Here is a 20,608-nt window from a genome sequence, read left to right as displayed (position 1 = left end):
GTCATGTCTCCATTGCACTGGTGCACCCAGGACTAGATGGCTGGCTGCAAAAGCAAGGCCGTCCATGTAATCCTTTGTTCGGATAAATCCTAGTTTCAATGCCCAGAGGAGAAGAGGCTCTGGGGGGGGGTTAGGTATTGACCCCATTCCTGCAAAAAAAAAAAAAAAAAAAAACGTATCGAGCTTTCGGTTTAATCATTTTGAAACAATTAAAAGAAAGTAAGAAAAATACAACCCAAGTGTTTATTAGTAATGGCTTTACTCTTGTCAGGAGATGAGTTAAAAATCAGATGTGACACATCATCAATCACTTTGGAAAGCTATTTGCAAACTCCTGGCAACAAAATTGCAGCCATGGGAAGCTCATGTTTTCGACATTCTTTTTTCCAGAGGTACAGCTATATTGAACATGGACTCAACCTAACAAATGAGTTCTTTTGACAAATAGCTTTTTGTTTGAATATAGACATAGCTTCCTTTATTCATAGAAGCCTAATGCCAACTTAAATGGCAATTACCACTTAAATCCAATAAGAAATACAATATCGATGGAAACATTAGGCTAATCGTGATTGTGTAAACCACATGTAATTGTCTAAATCTGACAAATGCACAAGGAATCACAAGGAATCCTCTGCAGAATAAACGGTAAAACAATTATAAGCATGCTGAGAGGAAAACTGAATTCTTTACCATCGTGTCTCTTTGGACTTAAGTACTGTGATTTACATGCTTTCAAAAACATAATGGAAAAGGAATCTCCAAGCTCAAGCTAGTTTCTTTTCGGGGGACCCTTAATGACATTTCCCACTGTCATTTACTCTATTCCTTAACCTTGAAACTCACAGTTAAAAGGAGGATCAAATTCAAAGCATAATTAACTGATTAGCATAGTTTACAGATTTCTTTACATTATAGATCAAATTAAAGGATTATTTTCCTAATTCTCCTTCATACATAAAATCAAGGGATATAAAAAAATGGATATTTTATGAAGAAATATTTATAACAAAATTAAAAAGTACATACTTTTTTTTGAAAAAATATATATGTACATACACACACATATGCGTGTGTGTGTATATATATATATGTACACACAAATTTAAACACTTTGGTCTGTGATGACTTAACATGTAGTAATGAGCATATTATGGAGCTTTTATAAAAAAGATCTCAAGAACATTCACATTTGTAGCTTCTTCAAACCAATGATTCCATAGCATCTCGGCGACATTAGGGGATCAAAGAGCCGCACCAGCTCACAAAAAAATGGCTTCTCCTGGAAAAAAAAGAGAAACAAAAAAATCATATGTATACAAAAAGATATGAAGTATAGAAATGCAGAAATTATCATAAACAACAAAGTGTTCCCTGCATTCTAATTTACTTCAATTATAAGAACTACTTTCAAGTTCACAGTTCAGTTTAAGTACCTTTCTGAGAGGTACAACAACAGGGTCCCCTTGGTCAGTCTACTTACTCACCACTATTTTACTTCACTTTACAGGCTAAGTGTGCATGACGCTAATTCAGAGAACCTCAGAGAAGGTAAGGCCACGGAAAGGTGACACAGTATAGCGCGATTAATCTTCATTGACGCTTCTATTAAAGCGGACAGTAAGGATCCTAGTACCATGAGTTTCGGCGCAAGTGATTTTGCAGGATCTCTTAGATTCGCTCATTCGCATAGTTATAGGTCTTTAACGTTCCTTTTTGGTTGGGACCAAGTGCGGTAAACAACCACGCAGGAGGTCAAAAATCACCCATTCAAGATTGTCCCGCATCCCAGGTCTGAATGAAGAGGACACGCCTGTGAATGTGCCATCGATCCATCCAATTACGCTCATTTGCCAGAGGTCCACGCCATATTCTCATATTATACTCTCACTCGAATAAGTTATTTAAACGGCGGACGTACGGTGAAGGTAGCAGCGATTTGGCCGAATGTGTTCGGGACAAACCAAAGCCATGACGACTCAACGGTTTACGGTTCTTTCGACGTCACGGTTCGTACGGTTCGTTAAACGGAATGAGCAAGTATTTAATAGAAATAGCGGCCATCAATCAAAGAACACCGTACTCCGCATCGTTTAAAGTACCGTTTAAGGACACGTGGCCGGCTAGCCGACCCAGGGAGCTGTCCATTTTAGCGTCAAACCTCGTATCCGTAGTTGTGACACGTTCATTTTTTAACAGCCGACCATCTTGGAAACACATTTACTGTCAACATGTGGGCTTCTGTCTCAGTTTGATGCGTGGTGTTGTCATGGCTACAAAATATGGCAAAGTACTCGGGTGAGGTCAGACATCAGATTTGGAGAATAAAGAGGGGAAAAAAAAAAAAAAAGACGCGTGGTTGTGATCAGTTCCATTTCGGATTACGCAGAGCGCTACCAGATGCTCTCGCGTTGCACTTCTCAATACCACGGACGCGGTGATTGAGATGAACGAGAGCAACAAATATTCAAACAGGATGTAGCCGCACGAGGAGAAGAACTGAATATGAATGCTGTACACAACGGCACAGTAGGGCTCTGGAGGACATCCCGGTGCGTCTTCCCAGGAGCGGAGGACGCCGATGTGCTTCGTGGACTAAGCCGTTTAGCGCGACCGTGGTTGCGGTCAGTGAGACCAGCTGCCTGGCAGCCCCACGTCTCACAACCGCAACTTGGACGAAAGCTCCTCCCGTGACAAAGGCCAGGAGGAAGCTGGGGCTGCCGATCCGTGACCGGAGAGGGAAGCAGGAGAAAAGGATGTCCAGTTCAGCGTGAAAGGGCTGCGCGTTCTGACCGCTGACCAACCAGGCAACCAAGTTCACCCCTCGGGCCCCTGCGGACAGTGATTTACCTGCTCCTTTAGGTAGCATAGTCGATCCAGGAGTATCAAGCCCTCGATGCAGGGAGCCAGGGACACCTTCAGCTGAATGAAGAAACACACACTTATGAGCAAACAGGGTAAGATCACGTTCAAGAAGGTACTGATATGAAAGACCCAGGGGTGGGGGTGGGGGGGCCAAGTGGAATCAAGTCAAGCTCCGATGCAATGTTTCTCATGCTTTTCTCTTTCTGGCTACAAAGAGCGCAAACCGCAGAGGCAGGAAAAGGCCTCGGTCTCCTCGGAACTGCAAATACACCAACTGACAAGGCGGACAGAGGCGATACGTTAAAAAGAAGGCTTCCGACATGCGCACGGCCCATTAGCTTCATCAAATAAATCACAACATGCGGCCACGTGCGCGTTTGATCATATCGCTTTCAGCTCGTGGGTTACAACGCTTCCTGTGTTTGGAACGAATTCATCGCGAGCGAGTTCATTAAGCGGAGGCTCCTGGGACGAGCGTTCGGCTTCCTGTTTACTCTCCTCTAATGGGACCGCGGTTGGCGGCCGGCGTTTCGAACACACCGACACACGAGCGATGGAAACCATCAGCTCTCAACCAGATGAGGCGACAGGACACTGCACTGCGTTCTGCGTTAGAGCGAAAAGACATCAAAAATCAGCAACAGAGATTTTTTTACCTCCATTCATTCAAATTAGTTTCAGTGTAGCTCAGAGATAACAATAATACCACAGTAAAAGTATTACAGTACTTTGATTTCTTATAGCGCTGAGATTTTTACTTTATCTAACCATCAGATAAGTTGACACAAGTCTGTACTGTTAAGCTTTTATTGATAGAATAAGTAGTACAGTAATCCTTGATTTAGCGAACCTTGATATTACGGCTTTCGGATTTTACGGACCGTCCAGGATATTCTTAAGACATAAGACGCTTTTCTCCAAAGTGACTTACAATGGCTACTATGTAGTGTTACTAGCCCTCACACCTCATTCACGAAGGTGACTTACATTGCTTATAATGGGTCTCTCATCCATACATCAGTGAAACACACTTTCTCTGTCACTCACACACTATGGGGGAACCTGAACAGCATGTCTTTGGACTGTGGGAGGAAACCAGAGCACCCAGAGGAAACCCTTCTCTTGCACCACCCAGGCGCTGTGAGACAGCAGCGCTACTTGCTGTGCCCCCGTGCTGCCCACTCATTACTTATTCCAGAAAATGAGTTTATAAAAAAAAAAAAAAAAAAAAAAAAAAAAAAATCACAGGTACTGAAAAAAAGCTATTTTTAAGCATAACATAAAATATATTTAATTTTTACCTTTTCTTTAAAAACTTCAACAATGCACAAAACACTGGCATAAAAAAATGTATTATTAGTTTTATGAAGGTGACGAAGCACCAGCTAGTCCCCTTGTAGCATGCGTTCTGATCGAGCATCATCCCATCAGACGGAATTGTCCCATTCTGACTGGGACTAAACACACCCCGAGTTATCACTAAACAACAAGGCAAAATTTAAGCAAATCATGTTTTTCAGGTAAATAAAAGTTTGCATTTACTATATTTCATTCATTTTATTTACAATACTGTATGTGCATAAGTGCATATTTGTACATATTACATGTACAGTAGAGTATTTTTATACATTATGTGGAGTATCAATGTATGTTTCTATTACAGTACTGAATTATCGGAGACATTACACACTCATTACGCATTGGGTTATAAAAGTGTTATTGTAGTATATAGCGCAGTATACAACACCATCCATAGTATTAAAAAAAAAAAATTACACAAACTCGCATACTTAAAAACAAATACGCTTGTATGTTATTTTGTGTATCTTATGATTATTATTCTAAAAAAAAATTGGTAGGAGGTTATCAGGATTCATCTATCCTGAGTTTTATGCATCTACTCGAGCGATGAACATCGGTGCATCAAGTGGAAAGTAACAAACTAGGTTTACTTAAGAGTCACATGTCTGCAGCCATGTCTCGTTCTCTTAATGTAATGCACAAATTTGTATTTTTTCTAAGACGCAGATCGCTTTGGAGAAAAGCATTTGCTAAATGAATAAGTGTAAATGTAAATGTAAACTAAGCTTGCACTTTTCCAGACTTGTGCCATATCTGGACACCCCCTCTCCCCATATATCATGGAAAATTGAGGATGGACTGTATGGTTGACTTTGGAGTTACAAACAACTCGAGTTACACGCAGACTTTGAATCCTGGTTGTGTTCTCAAGGTGAGGGGTGTGTGTGTGCACACCCTAAAGCCACGTGTATCTTCTCAAGAAAGCTGACAACAGAGTCAAATACCCCTGAGGACTCGGGATCTACAAACAAGAGTCTACGTCCAACAGGATGATCCTACAATTGGTAATTCTCCAATTAAATTAATCTGTGTAGCTGATGCTTTCCTCTAAAGTGACTTACGACATTACGTTACAGTGTTTTACCCATCTATACAGGAGGGTAATTTCTACTGTACCAATTGAGGGTAAGGTCCTTGCTCAAGGGTACAAGAGCAGGCGGAGGGATTTAAACCTGGGACCTGAGTCTGGAGGCAGCTGCTGTGACCACTACTCTAAAATTTGAATATAAAAAACGTGACGTAGCCAGACTATGCTTTAACATGCAGCAAAAATTATTTACTCTCATTATTTACTTATACTCAACATTTTTCAGGATGTGAAAGAGTCTTGTATGAAACATGGCTTTGAAAACAGCAGGAAAAAAAACCCACCATATTGAACGCCTCCATCTCCTTCATTCTTGGTCGGTATTTATCGTGGTAGCTTTGAACGAGGCTGTCGGAGAGCTATCGGAAGAGAAGAGCTCATTTAATGGCTGGCTTCCCAAAAGTGGACAGTCAGTAAATCGTCATTTCATTAGTTATTAAGAGTTCCCTGTGCTACCGATGTGTTCAAAATTACAACGAACCTTCGACTCATCGAGCTCCAGCTTCCTCAGGGCTTTCCTCACGTAATCGACGAAAGAACCGGCTTTGGAGTACACGTTCCCCACGCGCTTCTCGCTGCCGAGACAAAAGGCCAACCGTCAGCACTGTCCGAATGATTTTCGCAATGGAAAGAGTCGCATCGCTTCGTTTCCCTCACAGCGTTTTTACCACATACAGGAATATTAAACTTACACTGCTTATAAATTGTCTGTTTGCCCTTATGAAAATTGATTGTCAAAATTGTCCTTTCATACAAAGCACTATAAATACCTCTAATGCAGTCGGCTGACAGTGATTCAAAGTCAGAGTGCAATGTGCTTTGAGAAAATTGCATATTTGTCACCATTTCAATGGGAAAATCAGCTCCAAGTCCAGTTAATATGGTAATGTTTGACTAGGAGAGTAAAGACCAGTGTCTTCAGAATATGAAATATAAAAAAAAGGCCTTTTTTTGGTAGCTAAAGGAATTCGTCGAGGAACGACAGAAGCCCCGAAGAGAAGGCGTTTGGTTTGTTGGAGGGAAAGGAGCTGGGCGGACCACCTCTGCGTTCAGGTGTGCGGGGATTTACTGCCCATGTGGTGCCCAGACTCCTGGCTTCGGGAGGAGGACGAGGTGCGATTTACGATTTTGAGCCAACTCAACATGCCTCATCCATTCTGATGGTGTGATTCTATTCTAAATCAGAGTGCAAAACAAAGTCAGCAGCACAGAGGAGCCTAGAAGTCTCAGTCCATCTTCTGTAGGCCCTGAGGGACCAAGTACAGTGCCTCCTTCCAAATGCAGCCTCTCCACGCCCCTCTTGTTTGGCCATTAAAAGCTGACTTACTGTGGTAAGAGTTCAGCTCGAGACCAGGACATGAGCCCATGCTGCTGGGTCTTTGAAATATCAAGTGGGGCAGTGCTTTTCGAACCCATGGTCACGATCCATTTGAAGATGATAAACCCAAATTACAGATCCAATTAAGACCAGAATTAGCATTATAAGGAAATCGCATCCCTGGCACAATATCAAGGAATATTGATAGGATAAGAACTATTAACAGTTGTGGATAATATGGTATTTATTTACAGTAGATACTGTGCCAGTTGTTCATCTCCAGCACTGAAGGGGTTAAGCAGCACTCACCTGAATGCCATATTACACACACACACACACATTTTCAGAACCGCTTGTCCCATACGGGGTCACAGGGAACCGGAGCCTACCCAGCAACACAGGGCGTAAGGCCAGAAGGGGAGGGGACACACCCAGGACGGGACGCCAGACCGTCGCAAGGCACCCCAAGCGGGACTCGAACCCCAGACCCACCGGAGAGCAGGACTGCGGTCCAACCCACTGCGCCACTGCACCCCCCCCTGCCATATTACAGATGCACGTATAATTTTCTCATTGATAGAGATCGGCCACAAAATGAAGCAGTATCACTGTACCAGCTGAGAAACCCTTTGACTGTGGAATAAAATGATTTTTTCATGTAAGTTTGTTTTCCATTTGGTCCAGGAAAATGAAAAAATGATTTTCGATCAATTTCTGAAAATGATCGGTGAATAACCAATTTAATAACCCTACATGTACCAGCATTTATGGTCATCAGGACTGGACAGGACCATATTCAGGGTGGCCATCAGTTTCCAGTTTGGGAAGCACTGCAGTCAGGATTTTTATTTTACATACTCAGAAGGCCTCATCTGTGTCACGGTAACTGAGACACAGTAGGGCAGGAGGGAGCAAAGGTCCCAGAGGACCATCAGCGCTCTATCTGACACTTTTTTCCAAAGCCATTTCCAACGTTAAGCTACGTACAATTATTCACCCATTTATACAGCTGGATAATTTAGGGTAAGTACCTTGCTCAAGAGTATTACAGCTGGAGATGAGATTGGAACTTGTGACCTTTGAGTCCACAGGTAGCAATTTACTTAGATGATGCTTTTTTTCCTCCCAAAGTGACTAGCAGTGATTTACCCATTTTGCACAGCTGGGTACTTTTCACTGGATCAGAACGTCCAGCCACTACGCCACCTGGTGTAACTCTCTAACTGTAACTGTGTACATGATGCCAGTGCTCAGAGAAGGGGCTCTTGGGAGGAGAAGTTTGCTTTAGTTCAGCTGCGCTGGGATCAAGGCCCACCTTTTAAAGGCATTGTAGTGGTCCTGCAGAATGACGTGGAAGACGGCGCGGTAGAAGAGCGACTCAGTGGGGAGCTGTAGGGAAAGAGAAGCGTCTAGTCAGACACAGAACCAGTAGAGTCTCAGCGAGAACGGCGGTTCGGGATACCGGCGAGTACACGGAAGGTTACCAGTTCAAATCCCAAAAGATGCCCTGCTGTATCAACCATTAAATCGTTCCATTAACCTATCCTGCTTCACAGATGGCTGAAAACACAACTTGACTTTGAACAAAAGTGCAACACGGCGCAAAAAGGACTGTTAAAGGGCCTCGGTGGTGAAATGCAGTTGAGAAATCCTCGAACCACACTGCGCCTCCTTCACCTAACAGGAAATCCAGGAGTTTTACGGTAACTTCTGGGACGGTGGCGTTCGCATTTAATCTACGCATTTCTGCTGATTGCGTCAGAGATTCCACTCCCTCCGTGGCCAAATAAATGGCCTAAAACGTGAAATTTATGTGTTTTGTGCTTTTTTCCCCTGTTTCTTGCTTCCAGTAGTTATGCAGCCTGTTCTGAAAATATTTCCACAATGGCCTCCATACTCAGGATGATTAATACACACGTAGGAGATCACCAGGAAGGTTTTACCCCTAAAGATACCTTTGGACGAGACATTGTGGGTAGGACCATGGAATCAATCTCCATGCATTCTAATAAATATTCATACGGGGAGGTTCTGCGTCTGGTACCGTTTCGAGAGTCGAGAGTGTTTGACGTCACTATAAATAAATACCGACTTCTAAAAAAAATGACTGGAGTTGTGTTACACGGTTTGTCCGCAAGGGGAGCAGCGACTCGCGCTCCAAACGGGCGTTAACCATACGGTCGGGTGCGTGAGAGCACAATCCGTTTGTCCACCTGGCTGTCAAAGCGGCTTTTCCGTGGGACGTCATGACACGATGGAGAACCTTTTCCTTCAGCTGGGGCTTTTCACCAGGGCAACACACACTGATCTACCCATGAGTACAGCCGGGTTATATTTAACAGAGCAATTTCAGGTAGGTGGCCTGATCAAGCGTTCTAGAGCAGTAGGTGGGATTTGAACCCACAACCTTCAGATCTGAAGGCAGCACCTCCAAACACTACATTACCTGCTGCTCAGCCAGGTATTATAGAAAATTTTATTTAAGATGCACATTTACATTATTTACACTTATTTATTCGGTGCTCTGCTCCAAAGCGACTTACAATCGTTTATCCGTTTATACAGCCGAGTAACTTCTTTCTTTTTTTTTACGGGAGCAATTTAGGGTAAGTACCTTACTCAAGGGTACTACAGCTGGAGATGAGATTCAAACCAGCAGCCTTTTGGTCTAAAGGCAGCAGCTCTAAGCACTACGCCACCGGCTGCCGCCACAAGCCACATCTTTAGTCACACGCTGCTCTAGACACCGCTGGTCACGGGCTTTTCATCTGGATCTCAGTTTGTGCGGTAAAAAGTGTCTTTAACGTCATAATATTTTCATAAAGTAAGCCACCGCAACTGCTGGCATTGTCACGGAAACCGTAAATTCTGCCGTATCGCGACAGCTCTCCCTCCCCGCATCTCCACGGACGCCGATCGAGAGCTGCAAACAGCTCCGTTTCTGCTTCCCATTATTTCAGCGTTCGTAATTTTATTTTGGACTTAAGAGCTTTGACTCCTAAATTATAGCGTTGGCTGCAGGGTATAGTGTTGGAATAGTCAGAATGAATTACCGTACTCAGAGAAGCAGATTAAATTAAACGATGGCAAAAACTTTTTTAATCTGGACTTCGCGAGGCAAAACTTGTTTTTGAAAATTCGGGAGCTGAGGTTTTGAACCTTAGAAATCGGGAGAAAGGGGCAATGTCTTCTGATACATAACCTGATTTTTCGATTGTTCTATCGTCCTTTTCTCTTGCTGCTTTTTATATATAGACTGTTTGCGCAACGGCTGAAACGATCCATATCCACGATGGAAAAATTTTACGACAATTTAATTAAATTCAATTTATCGTTATAGCGCTCTTCTCACACAGTTACGCAGCACTGAACAAATGATCGGGAGGCATAACAATAACTGAAATAAAAGGCTGGCTATACATTAAACTACTACAAGTACCACATTTGTAGTAAAGTTACAAAGTAAGCCAAATGGTGACAGAGGAAAGGAAAAATCTATCTGAACTAAAAGAAAATGCATTTCTGTATTTTTTCTTTTATAATAACTAATACGAAATGCAGAACCGTGAAGAAGGACACTTACCCCCTTGCCGACAGCAACTCTTTCTAAGGCCTTAAGGAAAAAAAGAAAGTTGTTTCACCAACAGTGTAAGGATTAGAGTGAAATGTACCTCTGACTGTTGCTGTTCTTTATACATAATGTAAAAAAAAAGAATAACAATAGAAATAATATTAATCCAGCATTGGAAGAGCAGGTTAAATTCACCGTGAGCACAGAAAGGGGGGGGGGGACAATCTGCTACACCCAAAACAATAACGTGAAGTCAGGAATGTCAGCGAAATACTGTAGTAAATTAACACTTCGTCGACAACCAAGGCTTTTGTCAGGCTGTTGGGTCGAGGAAGGGCTCCTACCAGGCATGCGGACATCCTCGCGTTCCGGCCGCAGAACCAAGCCTGGTCTCTTAGGTACTGGCTCATAGGGAACCCCCACACGCCACCAACCGGCCTCTCTGCAAACAGGACACACACACACACACACACACACGGTCACTGCAAAACAAGTCAAAACAGAACAGAGCGACAGGTGGAATAATAATAATTTAACAACCTTACCGAGTAACTTCTCCACCTCAGCAACACTCTCTTGAGTTTTTTTTTTTTTTAATTTACTTCCATAAAATTTATGAGAACGATACAAGTGACCGATGTGACTCTCAACGTTCTCCTCCATCAGCTACAGGAGACAGGAATTCGGAGAGAAAGTCTGCTCCCTGCTGGTGTGTTCGCACAACGTCCTGCTCCACTGACGGCTCACGGACCCCCGGTGGACAGACTCTTTGAGAAATACCACGTTTTCCATTCACGTTCTGCGTACTTCAACTCATTTAACAGGGTACACAAAAGTGCATTTCACAACAAAGATGTTCAGACAACAATGATGACTGTCATCAAGTAACTTAACCCTCTTCAACCATGATATTGGTGCCTTTGGCTTCATTCAAACTTGTTAGTCCATCAAAATACACACACACACACACACACACACACACACACACACACACACACACACACACAGACTGAAACCACTTGTCCCAAGCAAGGTCGCAGCAAACCAGAGCCTAACCCGGCAACACAGGGCACAAGGCTGGAGGGGGAGGGGACACACCCAGGACGGGATGCCAGTCCATCACAAGGCACCCCAAGCGGGACTCGAACCCCAGACCCACCGGAGAGCAGGACCCAGCCAAACCTGCTCCACCACCGCGCCCCCCCCCCATCAAAATAGTCCATCTTTATTAGAACTTAGAGAGTTAAACTCTTTCTAAGCTGAAATCAATCGACTGATCACAACTTTACCGACGACTATGTGCCACGTTGAAGACACCAGCAAACCGATCACTTTGCTCTTACCCTGTGGACTCTGATCGTTCTTTTATCTTGGGTTATATTTACACTGCCTGCCAAATACACAGGCATTGATCACTTTTCCATTTACTCCAGTGTTAATATGCGGTTCGGCATCATTAACTCGGTGGCACCGATTTCTAAATCTCTTCAAAAAGGGCACATTGATCCTTCTTCCCTCTGAATCCACAAAACATTAAGGTTGGTAAAATACGATATGTGTGGGTTTGCAACGGTGAGGACCACCTCCATCTGACCACAAGGTTCTGACTTAAATGTTGACAGAAAGGTTGGGTGGTCGCTTGCGTTTGGTCATTTTTAGACACACACGCTGGTGGAGGAGGAGCTGTAGTTACTGCTGATGAAGGGCCCTCTGTCCTTTGCGGTACTACGGTATATACTGTGCTGCTGACTCCCATTTGGCAGGAGCGAGACGGATGCCTATGCAGAAGGTCGGGGATTTACAGGACAGCTGGTGGATCGCGACCGCTGTGGGTGATCATTACCTGAACCCCAGCGGTCTGGATTGCCGCTGGGCGAACCCGGTCATGACCCTACAAGGAGCCGACAGGAAACGCACCCATGTTATCCCTTGAATACCGCGAAGGTCTGCTGCCGTGGTCACGTTCTTGGCCCTGGCGCTCAACGGGAGCTCAACAGAAACACTTGGCCGCTTTGATTTGGCCGAGGAAAAGAGGCCGCAGGTCTCGAGCTGAACCACCATCTCCAATACGACCGGTCTTCGGATCCCTTCCGTTCTCAGCAATGTTAAACCAGAAGATGATCAGGTCGAACCTCAAAATCACAAGAAGCTCTTCTACAAACGCACACAGGCAACGCCAAAGCCAACGTAAACGTTGAGCCAAAGCCAACGTAAAAATGTACTTTCCAGCAAAATTAAGTACAAAATGTCAGTGAGAATAAACACGAGAAAAAGAAAAAGGAGAAAGCTGTAGTATTTAACAGCGTAGTCTTCAACAAAAACTGTAATGATAGGGACAAAAAAATTATAACAACATTTCAAGGCAACAAAGGATTTGGAAAATGATCGAGTCTCCAAAAATATTCCCGTGGACATGCTGCTCCTTCTTGTCTCCAGTTTTCTTAAATCATAGTGATATACAGTGTTACTGTTAAGATGACCTCTAGGTGTCGTCATGGAAACGGCAAAAAAGAAGCAAACAAACGAACCCAGGAAAAGTCCCAAAACTTTGGCCATGGTACAGCCCTGTTGACCAGCGGCAGATAATTTGTAGGCTTTTAATGTGGGTGGGGTGGGGGGGGGATAACGTTTCCATGCCCAAACTCGTTTTTCCCCGTCGGTTTCCTTTCTTACACTATTTACCGTACTGACACTGGCCTGAACCCTGCGGCTGCTTATCTAAACTGACACTTTTGTTAACCCAGCCGTGACTGGATGTGAAACCTCGCGAGTAGAACCTCATTATCAGCACATTCGCACTAACCAACGGGGTCTTTCTCGAGCCCACAGGTTGTTTTCCTTCCTCCGCAGCAACGTCAGCCGCTTTTCGCGGAAAAATGCCAAGCGTCAGCTGAGGTGAACTTCGGTGGAAGAAAATCATCCAAAGACATCAGTACAAGTGCTGGAGTTATAGGGGAGCAGCTGCTGTCTTTGAACGCGAAAGTCCCGGCTTCAAATCCCACCTCCTGTGTATAGCACCCTGGAGTACCCTGAACTGACACTGACACACTAATGGTTACCCTGCCGTGTAAATGGGTAAGTCATTGTAAGATACTCTGGAGAAAAGCGTGAACCAGTTTGCATGTTGTCCCTATGATCAAGTGGGTTTCTTCCAGGTGCTCTGGTTTCCACCCACAGTCCAAAGTCACGCGTTTCAAGTGAACTGGTGACTCTAAATTGCCCTGTGATGGAGTGGTGTACCGTCCAGGGTTTCCCCGCTTCTGGGCTAGCAGGTAGTAAGAATAGAAGTTAGATCTGTTGTCTTCAGCTCCAAAGGTTGCTGGTTCAAATCCAACCTCCTGCTGCGGTACCCCAGAGAAAGGTACTTACCCTGAATTGCTGCAGTAAAAACTACCCTGTTGTTTAAATAACTGTAAACTCCTTTGGAAGAAAGGAGCAGCTCAATGAATAACTCTTAAGTGAAGACCACCCTCCTACGTCAAGCAGCACCCGGATGGAGGGCGACCACGTGGGGCTCGGCCCCGGAGCCGCGCGGTGGCAGTGAGGTCATCGCGCATCTGCGCGCCACAACATCTGGAGGGAGCGTGGTCCGGGGAGCCGAGCCCAGCTGAAATGACAGGGAGGGCGGCGTAATAGCGACCGCCTGTTTTTGGAAAGTCTCGGGTCCGTTGGCGGTCGGGACGGAGCGGCGAACGTGCGGAGAGGGGCCTGCCGCGGCGGGGCCCGGGAGGGGGCGAGAGCTCAGCCCCGAATGCATATTAGTGGTGGGCAGCTCCGCTCCGCTCCGAACGCAGCTCATCAGTGTCAGCACTTTCCACCGTGCGGACGCGCCAGCTCTTCGCGGGACACAGTAAAACGTGCTCATGCGGTCGGAGGGGGGTGGCGATCCCTAAGACTCTCCGTCCCTACAAACGCTCCGAACACGGCCTTCCACTTCTGCTCAGGGCAGTCTCCTCTCCGTCGAACGTGTCGGCGACACACGCCTCTCCTCACTCAACGGCCTCCGAAGAAAAGCGGCACCCACGCACCCTGACGTGTCACATTCTTACTTCTTTTCACCTAGCGGACGCTTTTCCTCGAAGCGAATTGCAAGTGAGCCACTACGGTTTACCTGTTTAGAAACAAGGTCATTTTTACTACGTTAATCTGCGACAAGTACCTTGCTCGAGGGTACTGCAGCAGGAGTAGGGATTCAAAGCCGCAGCTCTAAACACCACGGCACTTGCCGCTACGCGCAAAATGTACCCGAAAGGAGATTACATGCGACGCTTTTTTGCGTAAAAAGTAAAAGTGCCGCTTCATTTGCACGTTATCCTCAGTGGACGCCGGTCTCTTCTCAAGCGCCAATTACAGTTAAGAAAAATCTATGCGCAAGCGACGCAGGATTAGAAAAACCTAGAACACTGATGCCGGAGGAGACTTCCAAGGACACCACAGACAGCCGGGAAAACGCAGCTACGGGATCGAGTGAGGACGAAACTCTCAATGGACGCGCCAGTGATGAGACTGACGCTATCGAACTTTGGACATGGCCTGTAATGAAAAGGGTGTAGTGAGTATCTTGCTCAAGGATACGAAAATGCGAGCAAAGATTCGAACCCGGGTCTTTCGATTGCAGGGCGATGGCTCTACCCAGCATCCTACACACCGCCCCGTAAACGATCAAAAGAGCGAAAGGGCAAGCCGACCGTTACCTTCCTTCTACAAGAGAAAAGGAGGAAGCCAACCTCAACGCGGAGGTGAGCGTTGAGCTGCGCACGTCCTGCTCCAGCATCGTAGCTGAAGGATGCGCTGCGTACGTTTTCACCGCAAAAAAAGTCCCCGGGTCTTAGTTAAACATCCCAGCCGCGTTTTTACTGGACTTTTATAGCCATTTGCGCCATTAGCCGTCACTGATCCCTTCAGCAGACGTCACCTTTAACCCATTATAAACACGTCTGCGAGCGAAAGGGGGAAAAAAAAAAAAGTGTTTGGAATGATTTGATGAAGCCTGCGTTTCTCATTCCAGAGTAACCGAGAATGGCTGCGCTCCAGGACTACAGGAGGAACCGTTTACTGTGCCCAAAGGCCATATGATTTTATACAATTACCACGTCAACAGTACAAATATGGCCCTGGACGGAAGAATTAAAGAACGCGTGTACGGCGCTGCAGTCGACTTAAAATAAAGTCCAATATTTATAAATGTGGTACGCAGCAGTGAGGCCACACCCACCTCCAGAAGTATGTGCCGCCGCACCTGATCAAGCGATGAGCGTTAGGTGTGGCCAAAGTATTTAAATGGACTGCGAGAGAAGAAGACTTTGTCTGTTTTAGGCTCCTGGCTGTTTTTTTTTTTGCACTGTTTGTTTTATATTTTAATACTACCCCACGCCTGGGGAACCTCAAACCTGCCACGCCTGGCGTGCCACAGTAAGGTTTGCAGATAAACTTGTGCTGCATTTGCTCTCAACAATGGGTGGAATAATGCGGCCAGATGCATTTCGTTGATATTCCATTCGGTTTCATTCACGCAACGGTGGCTTGACACCGTCGCCTTCTGGGACAGAGAGCTCAGGTGCTCAGTGGAATCTATAAACTTTCAAATCCCGAGCAAGCTCCTTCGCCTTTCACGGCGACATCCTCCTCCGTCCACCCGGTCGTGTTCAAAGGTGCACAAAGACATAGGAGCAACTGCACCGCTGCATCATCTTTTGGATGAAATCCTGTTCACCGCATCAACTATTCCTTTGCTGACTTCTACACAAATTTCAAATACCAAAACCAGGCCAAAAAAAAAAAAAAAAAATACTCCAACAAGTACAAGGATTAAAATATGTTTAAATATTGTGAAACTAAACAGAGAACCAGTCCGTTCAAAGCTTCGATAATTCAGTAGTAATTTTGATGCTGCAGTCTGTATGTGGATGACTTTTCTTCCCCCTGTGAAATTTAAAATTCCATCTGTATAATAAATCATATGAGCTCTGAACACACTTTTGCCGGTGAACCACTTGGACAATGGTACTTGATGACGCTTTTGAAATACCTGATTTTTTTTTTTTGCAATCCTATTGCGGACGTTCGTGTTGGTGCCGTGGCTAATAATAAAGGACGGAAACAAATTAAGCATAAATGCTGAGCTGAACAATTAGTCGCTCATTAGGAGGCCCCCCGAGTGGCGGGATGCAGAGATCAAAATGTGGTTGCTTACGGTGCTTGAGCTGTGAATTGACCGTGGAGAGCGAAAGAAGAGTTTCTATGAGGCCTTGTCATTTGATTTCTAAACCTGGAAAGCCTCAGCGATTCTGAGCTATAATTTCTTGCGCAAAAAGTTTCCTAACAAGGGCCGCAGTATTTTCAGCATCCTTAACAGGCAGAAAAAAAGCCTCGAACCCGCGCCACCCGCTCGACATAGTGCCTGCGCTGTCGAAGGCGCTCGGGCCAAAGGTCGCGCAACAGACGCAAGCTGCTCTTGACAGGGGCAAACGTCGGTCCGTTTGTCGCGTGCCGAACGAGCGCGCGAAACGGTTGCCCGGAACAAGGCGTCATTCTCTCCGTCTCGCCGGCAAACGTCGTCATTCTTCTAAAAAGCTCATTAAAGAAGCGAGCGCAAAACAAAAGAGCGTACAAAACCCCCAACTGAATAAACGAACCATTTCACAAATTTTATCAAAACGCACAATAATTGGAAAGATCAGCCCAATAAAAGCTATTCGGACTGTAAGAGAAATGAACAGGTGGCTATTCACCTCACGATAATTTTAATTTTCTCTGTCGCAACGGACGATTCCCCTGCTTTACATGCAAGTGCGGGTCCGCGGTCGCTTTTCCGAAACCGTTGTGCCCGCGTGTTCCGGAATTCCCGAAAAATGCCACCGATCGGATTTCAGTTTTCCCATCATTCGCTCCCAAACTACCGTATGTGCCGTTGCCACCGGAGGAGGGAGAAGGACCGTAGCCGGCGGTCCTTACGCACAACTAGGGATTAGTTAGTGCTGTGCCCTGGAAATGTGTGCTGTGCTTTCAGAGTAACACACACACACACATAAAAAGGGAATAATTACTCTCAAACCTTCCAAGTAAGTGGTGTTTATCAAGACCGGGCTTCTGTTCGGCTGCCTGGGAGAGCTCCCGTACCGCTCAACTCCGTCCTTTTTCCCCTCCGCGACGCCACAGCACCCGGAGCGTGTCCTTACCCGGCGCTGCCTGGTCAAACTCTTCCGACAGCAGGTGGTAGCAGCAGGAGACGCTGCACAACGCCCGCAGCTCCGGCTTGGCCGCAAACATGCGCAGCGTGCTGGGAGCCAGGTCTCCGCAGGTGTGCAGGCCAACCAAGACGGCATCCTGGGAGAAGGGGGTGGTCAAACACACTGAAGATGGAACGCTAAACGCAGTACATGCTGCCTGTGCTGGACAGTTCAAACCTTCTGAGATGTTCTGCTACACACACACACACACACACACACACACGCACACACACACACGCACGCCCCACCTGGATCTACCGACACAATACGGCAATCACCTCCAGTTCCGCGATAATCTCTCGGAGCTCCGTTTCCGCGGTAACGTAGGACGTCAGGGGCGAGTACAGACCCTCATCCCTCGACCCCTTGCTTTTCCTCTCCAAGTTCTCCTGCTTCCTCCTCTCCCTCTCCTCCGGGCTCAGTTCGGCGGGGGGCGCCCGGAAGGGGGGCGGCTCAGCCGCCTCCAGAGGGAGGAGGCCGAGGAAGGGGTCCTCCGGCTCCGGTCCGGCTCCGTCCGGATGCACGTCGGCCTCGTCGCCCGACACGCCATCCGCGCTCCCCCGCGACCCGGAGTTGGAGGCGCGGCCTCCGTCCGCCCGAGACCAGCTCCTCCCACCGGCCTCCCGAGGTCCCCCTCGCGCCCTCGTCCGGCTGCGTCTCCGGTACGCTTTCGAGTACTTCTTCAGCTTGCGGTTCCTCTCGCGGGCGCCGTGCGTGTTGCTGCTGGAGGAGTCGACGCCGTACACCCGCAGGCCGTAGCGCAGCGACAGGAAGGAGCACAGGTAGCCCTTTCCGGAACCGACGTCCACCACCTTCCCCGACGGAGGACCGCAGGAGGGAAACAAAAAGCAGAGCGTAAACTCAACACGTTCATCTTCATCGTTCTCTACTCACGTCACTATTTTGTTGCTGAGCTGCCGTTTCTACCCAAAGCACATTTTTAAATGTTTATACAGCTGCATATTTTACTTGTAAGACCCCCTCTGAGGCTGCAGCCTTCAGGTGACGAGCGTGTCGCTGCACTACAGCTGCTCCTCAACTTACAAACACGGCTGGGGACCAGAAGTCCGTTCATAAGTCAGTTTGTTCGTGGCTCCAACTTCACTTCTACCGCACATTTATATTTATTTAATATGTCATTTAAAATATTATGAATTTTTATACATTTAGCTGATGCTTTCTCTCGGTGACCCACAATTATTTACCCATTTATACGGCTGGGTAATTTTACTGGAGTAATTTAGGGAAAGTACCTTGTTCGAGGCTACTACAGCTGGAGGCAGGATTCAAACCTAAGAATTTTGGGTCCAAAGGGAGCAGCTCTACCCACTACACTACCAGCTGCCCCTATAAGGGCCCTAAAATGACAGAAATGGGATGCTGGTCCATCGCAGTACATTCTCTCACGCACTCGCACACTCGCACGCACACCGTTACCTGGCGGTCACTTACCTGTTGCAGACGGCAGCACCTGGCCAGGGAGACCACCACCTCAGACAGGATCTGCACTTCGTGAGACTTCTTGGAGTTCATAAACTCGTCGGGCTCCAGGGTCCCATCTGCGACCACAGCCGGTTTACAGTGTGACGCGTAGATGGAGGAGGAGTGTGTGTGTGTGACTTTAACCGCTGCAATACACACAGCGCTCTGAGGCTCCGTCTACTGTAACACTAAGTCGCTTTGGAGAAAAGCATCAGCGAAATGATTAAATGTACACAGGTAAACAGATACGGCGTCTACGGGTAGGAGAGATGCGTAGGCGTGGATGGGAAGGTGGCACCGAGGAGCAGCACGGCTCACGTTCTTACCTTCTTCAGGCTGGAGGGGTTGGCCGTGCACGTGCAAAGCATCCATTAGCTGCTGGAGCGGCACGCAGACGCCCGACGCGGGAAGGGACCGGAGTTTCGTTGCTCGGAGGAAGCCCCCCACGTCCACCAGCCGCTTGGTGTCCTCACAGAAGCCGTAGGTGTGCCGAGCCGCACCTGGGGAGGTGAGGAAGATCAGTCAGGGCTTCCATGTGCTGTGAACTACACTACACGTGTGTGTGTGTGTGTGTAGGATACACATGTCTGACAGCTTGTGTTCTGACAGCTAGTGTGTAACTGCATGTACAGCGCAAGTCAAAAGTTTGAGTACACCTGCTGAACCGTGTCACACCTACGCTGCGATACCTTCGGCTACTCTGAATTGCTCCAGTAACAATTACCCAGCTGCATAAAAGGGTAAATCAGTGTAAGTCACTGTGGGATAGAAGCTCCAGCTGAATGAATAAGTGTTCCGTATACTTCCAAAAAGAAACCAGCTACTGTAGTCGCTTATTCGGGAACCTGTTATTTTCAACTTTATTAACGTATAAAAATGTGCATCAACCTGTTGCACGGAAATAAAAAAAAATGGCAAAAAACAGATTGTTTTTCTCTGAGTTTCTGTTTTTCAAGAGTCCGAAACTGTCCGACGGACATTTCCAGTTTTCAAATACAAAAAAAAAAAAAAAAAAAAGTTTTTCAGAGCAATTTAATTTCAGATTCTATGATACAAATTGATTTAAGGCCACTTTCATCACCTTTTAGTTTTTTCATATTCCAAAAAAGTAAATCATCACTGTTAACGTTTCTATTTCTGTGAGTCTTTAAAGTCCACTGAATCGCACAAGTAAAAGGTATGCATGATTTGTTAGACATTTGGGAGTAAATAAATACTGTATTTTAATGTACTCATTCAAATATATAATTGATTTACTTTAATATGTAAAATATGATCCCAATGTCACTTAAGATTTGGCTCCTGCTGCAGTTTTTTCTTTTGGCAACCAGGTGAACTGTTACTAGAGTCACATATTAATTTTCTTACCATCTGGCGCCCCCTCGTGGTCCAAGCTTGTATTACATATGACGGCCAGTACGCTGTCGGGAGGCACAGCGATCAGCTCTTTCCACACATGGCGGGTGTAGAAGTCCACAGTATGGGCGTTAGCGATACGCAGAGAAACACTGAGAAAGTCTGTAATTCCATCGATTGCTCGTTTTATCGTATCGATAGACTTTTCCAGTGCGATTAAAGAAGACATCCTCAATACGAACCTTAGAGTTTCCACTGACGTTGTTCATATGGGCGCCTAGGCAGAAACAATCGATGCTAGATTGCCGCCGGGCATGGAATCGCACGACGTGCGCGGC

At 46.2% G+C, this 20,608-nt stretch overlaps 1 protein-coding gene across 2 annotated transcripts; it reads right to left on the bottom strand.

Moving 5' to 3' along the window:
* Positions 1-1,063: 1,063 nt before the first annotated feature.
* Positions 1,064-20,547, bottom strand: mettl25 (methyltransferase like 25). 2 transcript variants are annotated; one of them, XM_018747219.2, is made up of 12 exons: positions 20,283-20,547; positions 19,241-19,414; positions 18,885-18,991; positions 17,711-18,244; positions 17,382-17,529; positions 10,548-10,645; positions 10,216-10,245; positions 7,948-8,021; positions 5,796-5,889; positions 5,599-5,673; positions 2,851-2,922; positions 1,064-1,282 (listed from the first exon to the last, which is right to left on the bottom strand). In XM_018747219.2, exons 1-12 carry the CDS (start codon positions 20,497-20,499, stop codon positions 1,187-1,189), a joined length of 1,719 nt encoding a protein of 572 aa, XP_018602735.1. In that variant the 5' UTR covers positions 20,500-20,547; the 3' UTR covers positions 1,064-1,186. The 2 variants fall into 2 exon arrangements, 1 of the variants encoding a protein (XP_018602735.1); XR_001965905.2 differs by lacking the exons at positions 5,599-5,673; positions 5,796-5,889 and having other exon boundaries at positions 1,231-1,282.
* Between the last annotated feature and the right edge of the window lie 61 nt (positions 20,548-20,608).

Source organism: Scleropages formosus, chromosome 2 (genome assembly GCF_900964775.1).
Source record: "Scleropages formosus chromosome 2, fSclFor1.1, whole genome shotgun sequence".
Lineage (NCBI taxonomy): Eukaryota > Metazoa > Chordata > Actinopteri > Osteoglossiformes > Osteoglossidae > Scleropages > Scleropages formosus.
Note: the sequence above shows the minus strand (reverse complement) of the source record. Positions and strands in the feature narration are given on the sequence as shown.

Bases quoted from the DNA above. Each gene is read 5' to 3' on its own strand.
- mettl25 (XM_018747219.2), bottom strand. From the start codon at position 20,499: ATGTCTTCTTTAATCGCACTGGAAAAGTCTATCGATACGATAAAACGA. The intron at 17,530-17,710 runs GTGATTGCCGTA...CCCTTCTCCCAG, and splicing joins AGATTATCGCGGAACTGGAG to GATGCCGTCTTGGTTGGCCT. The intron at 8,022-10,215 runs GTAAGTGTCCTT...CTTTCCCTACAG, and splicing joins GAGTTGCTGTCGGCAAGGGG to CTCCCCACTGAGTCGCTCTT.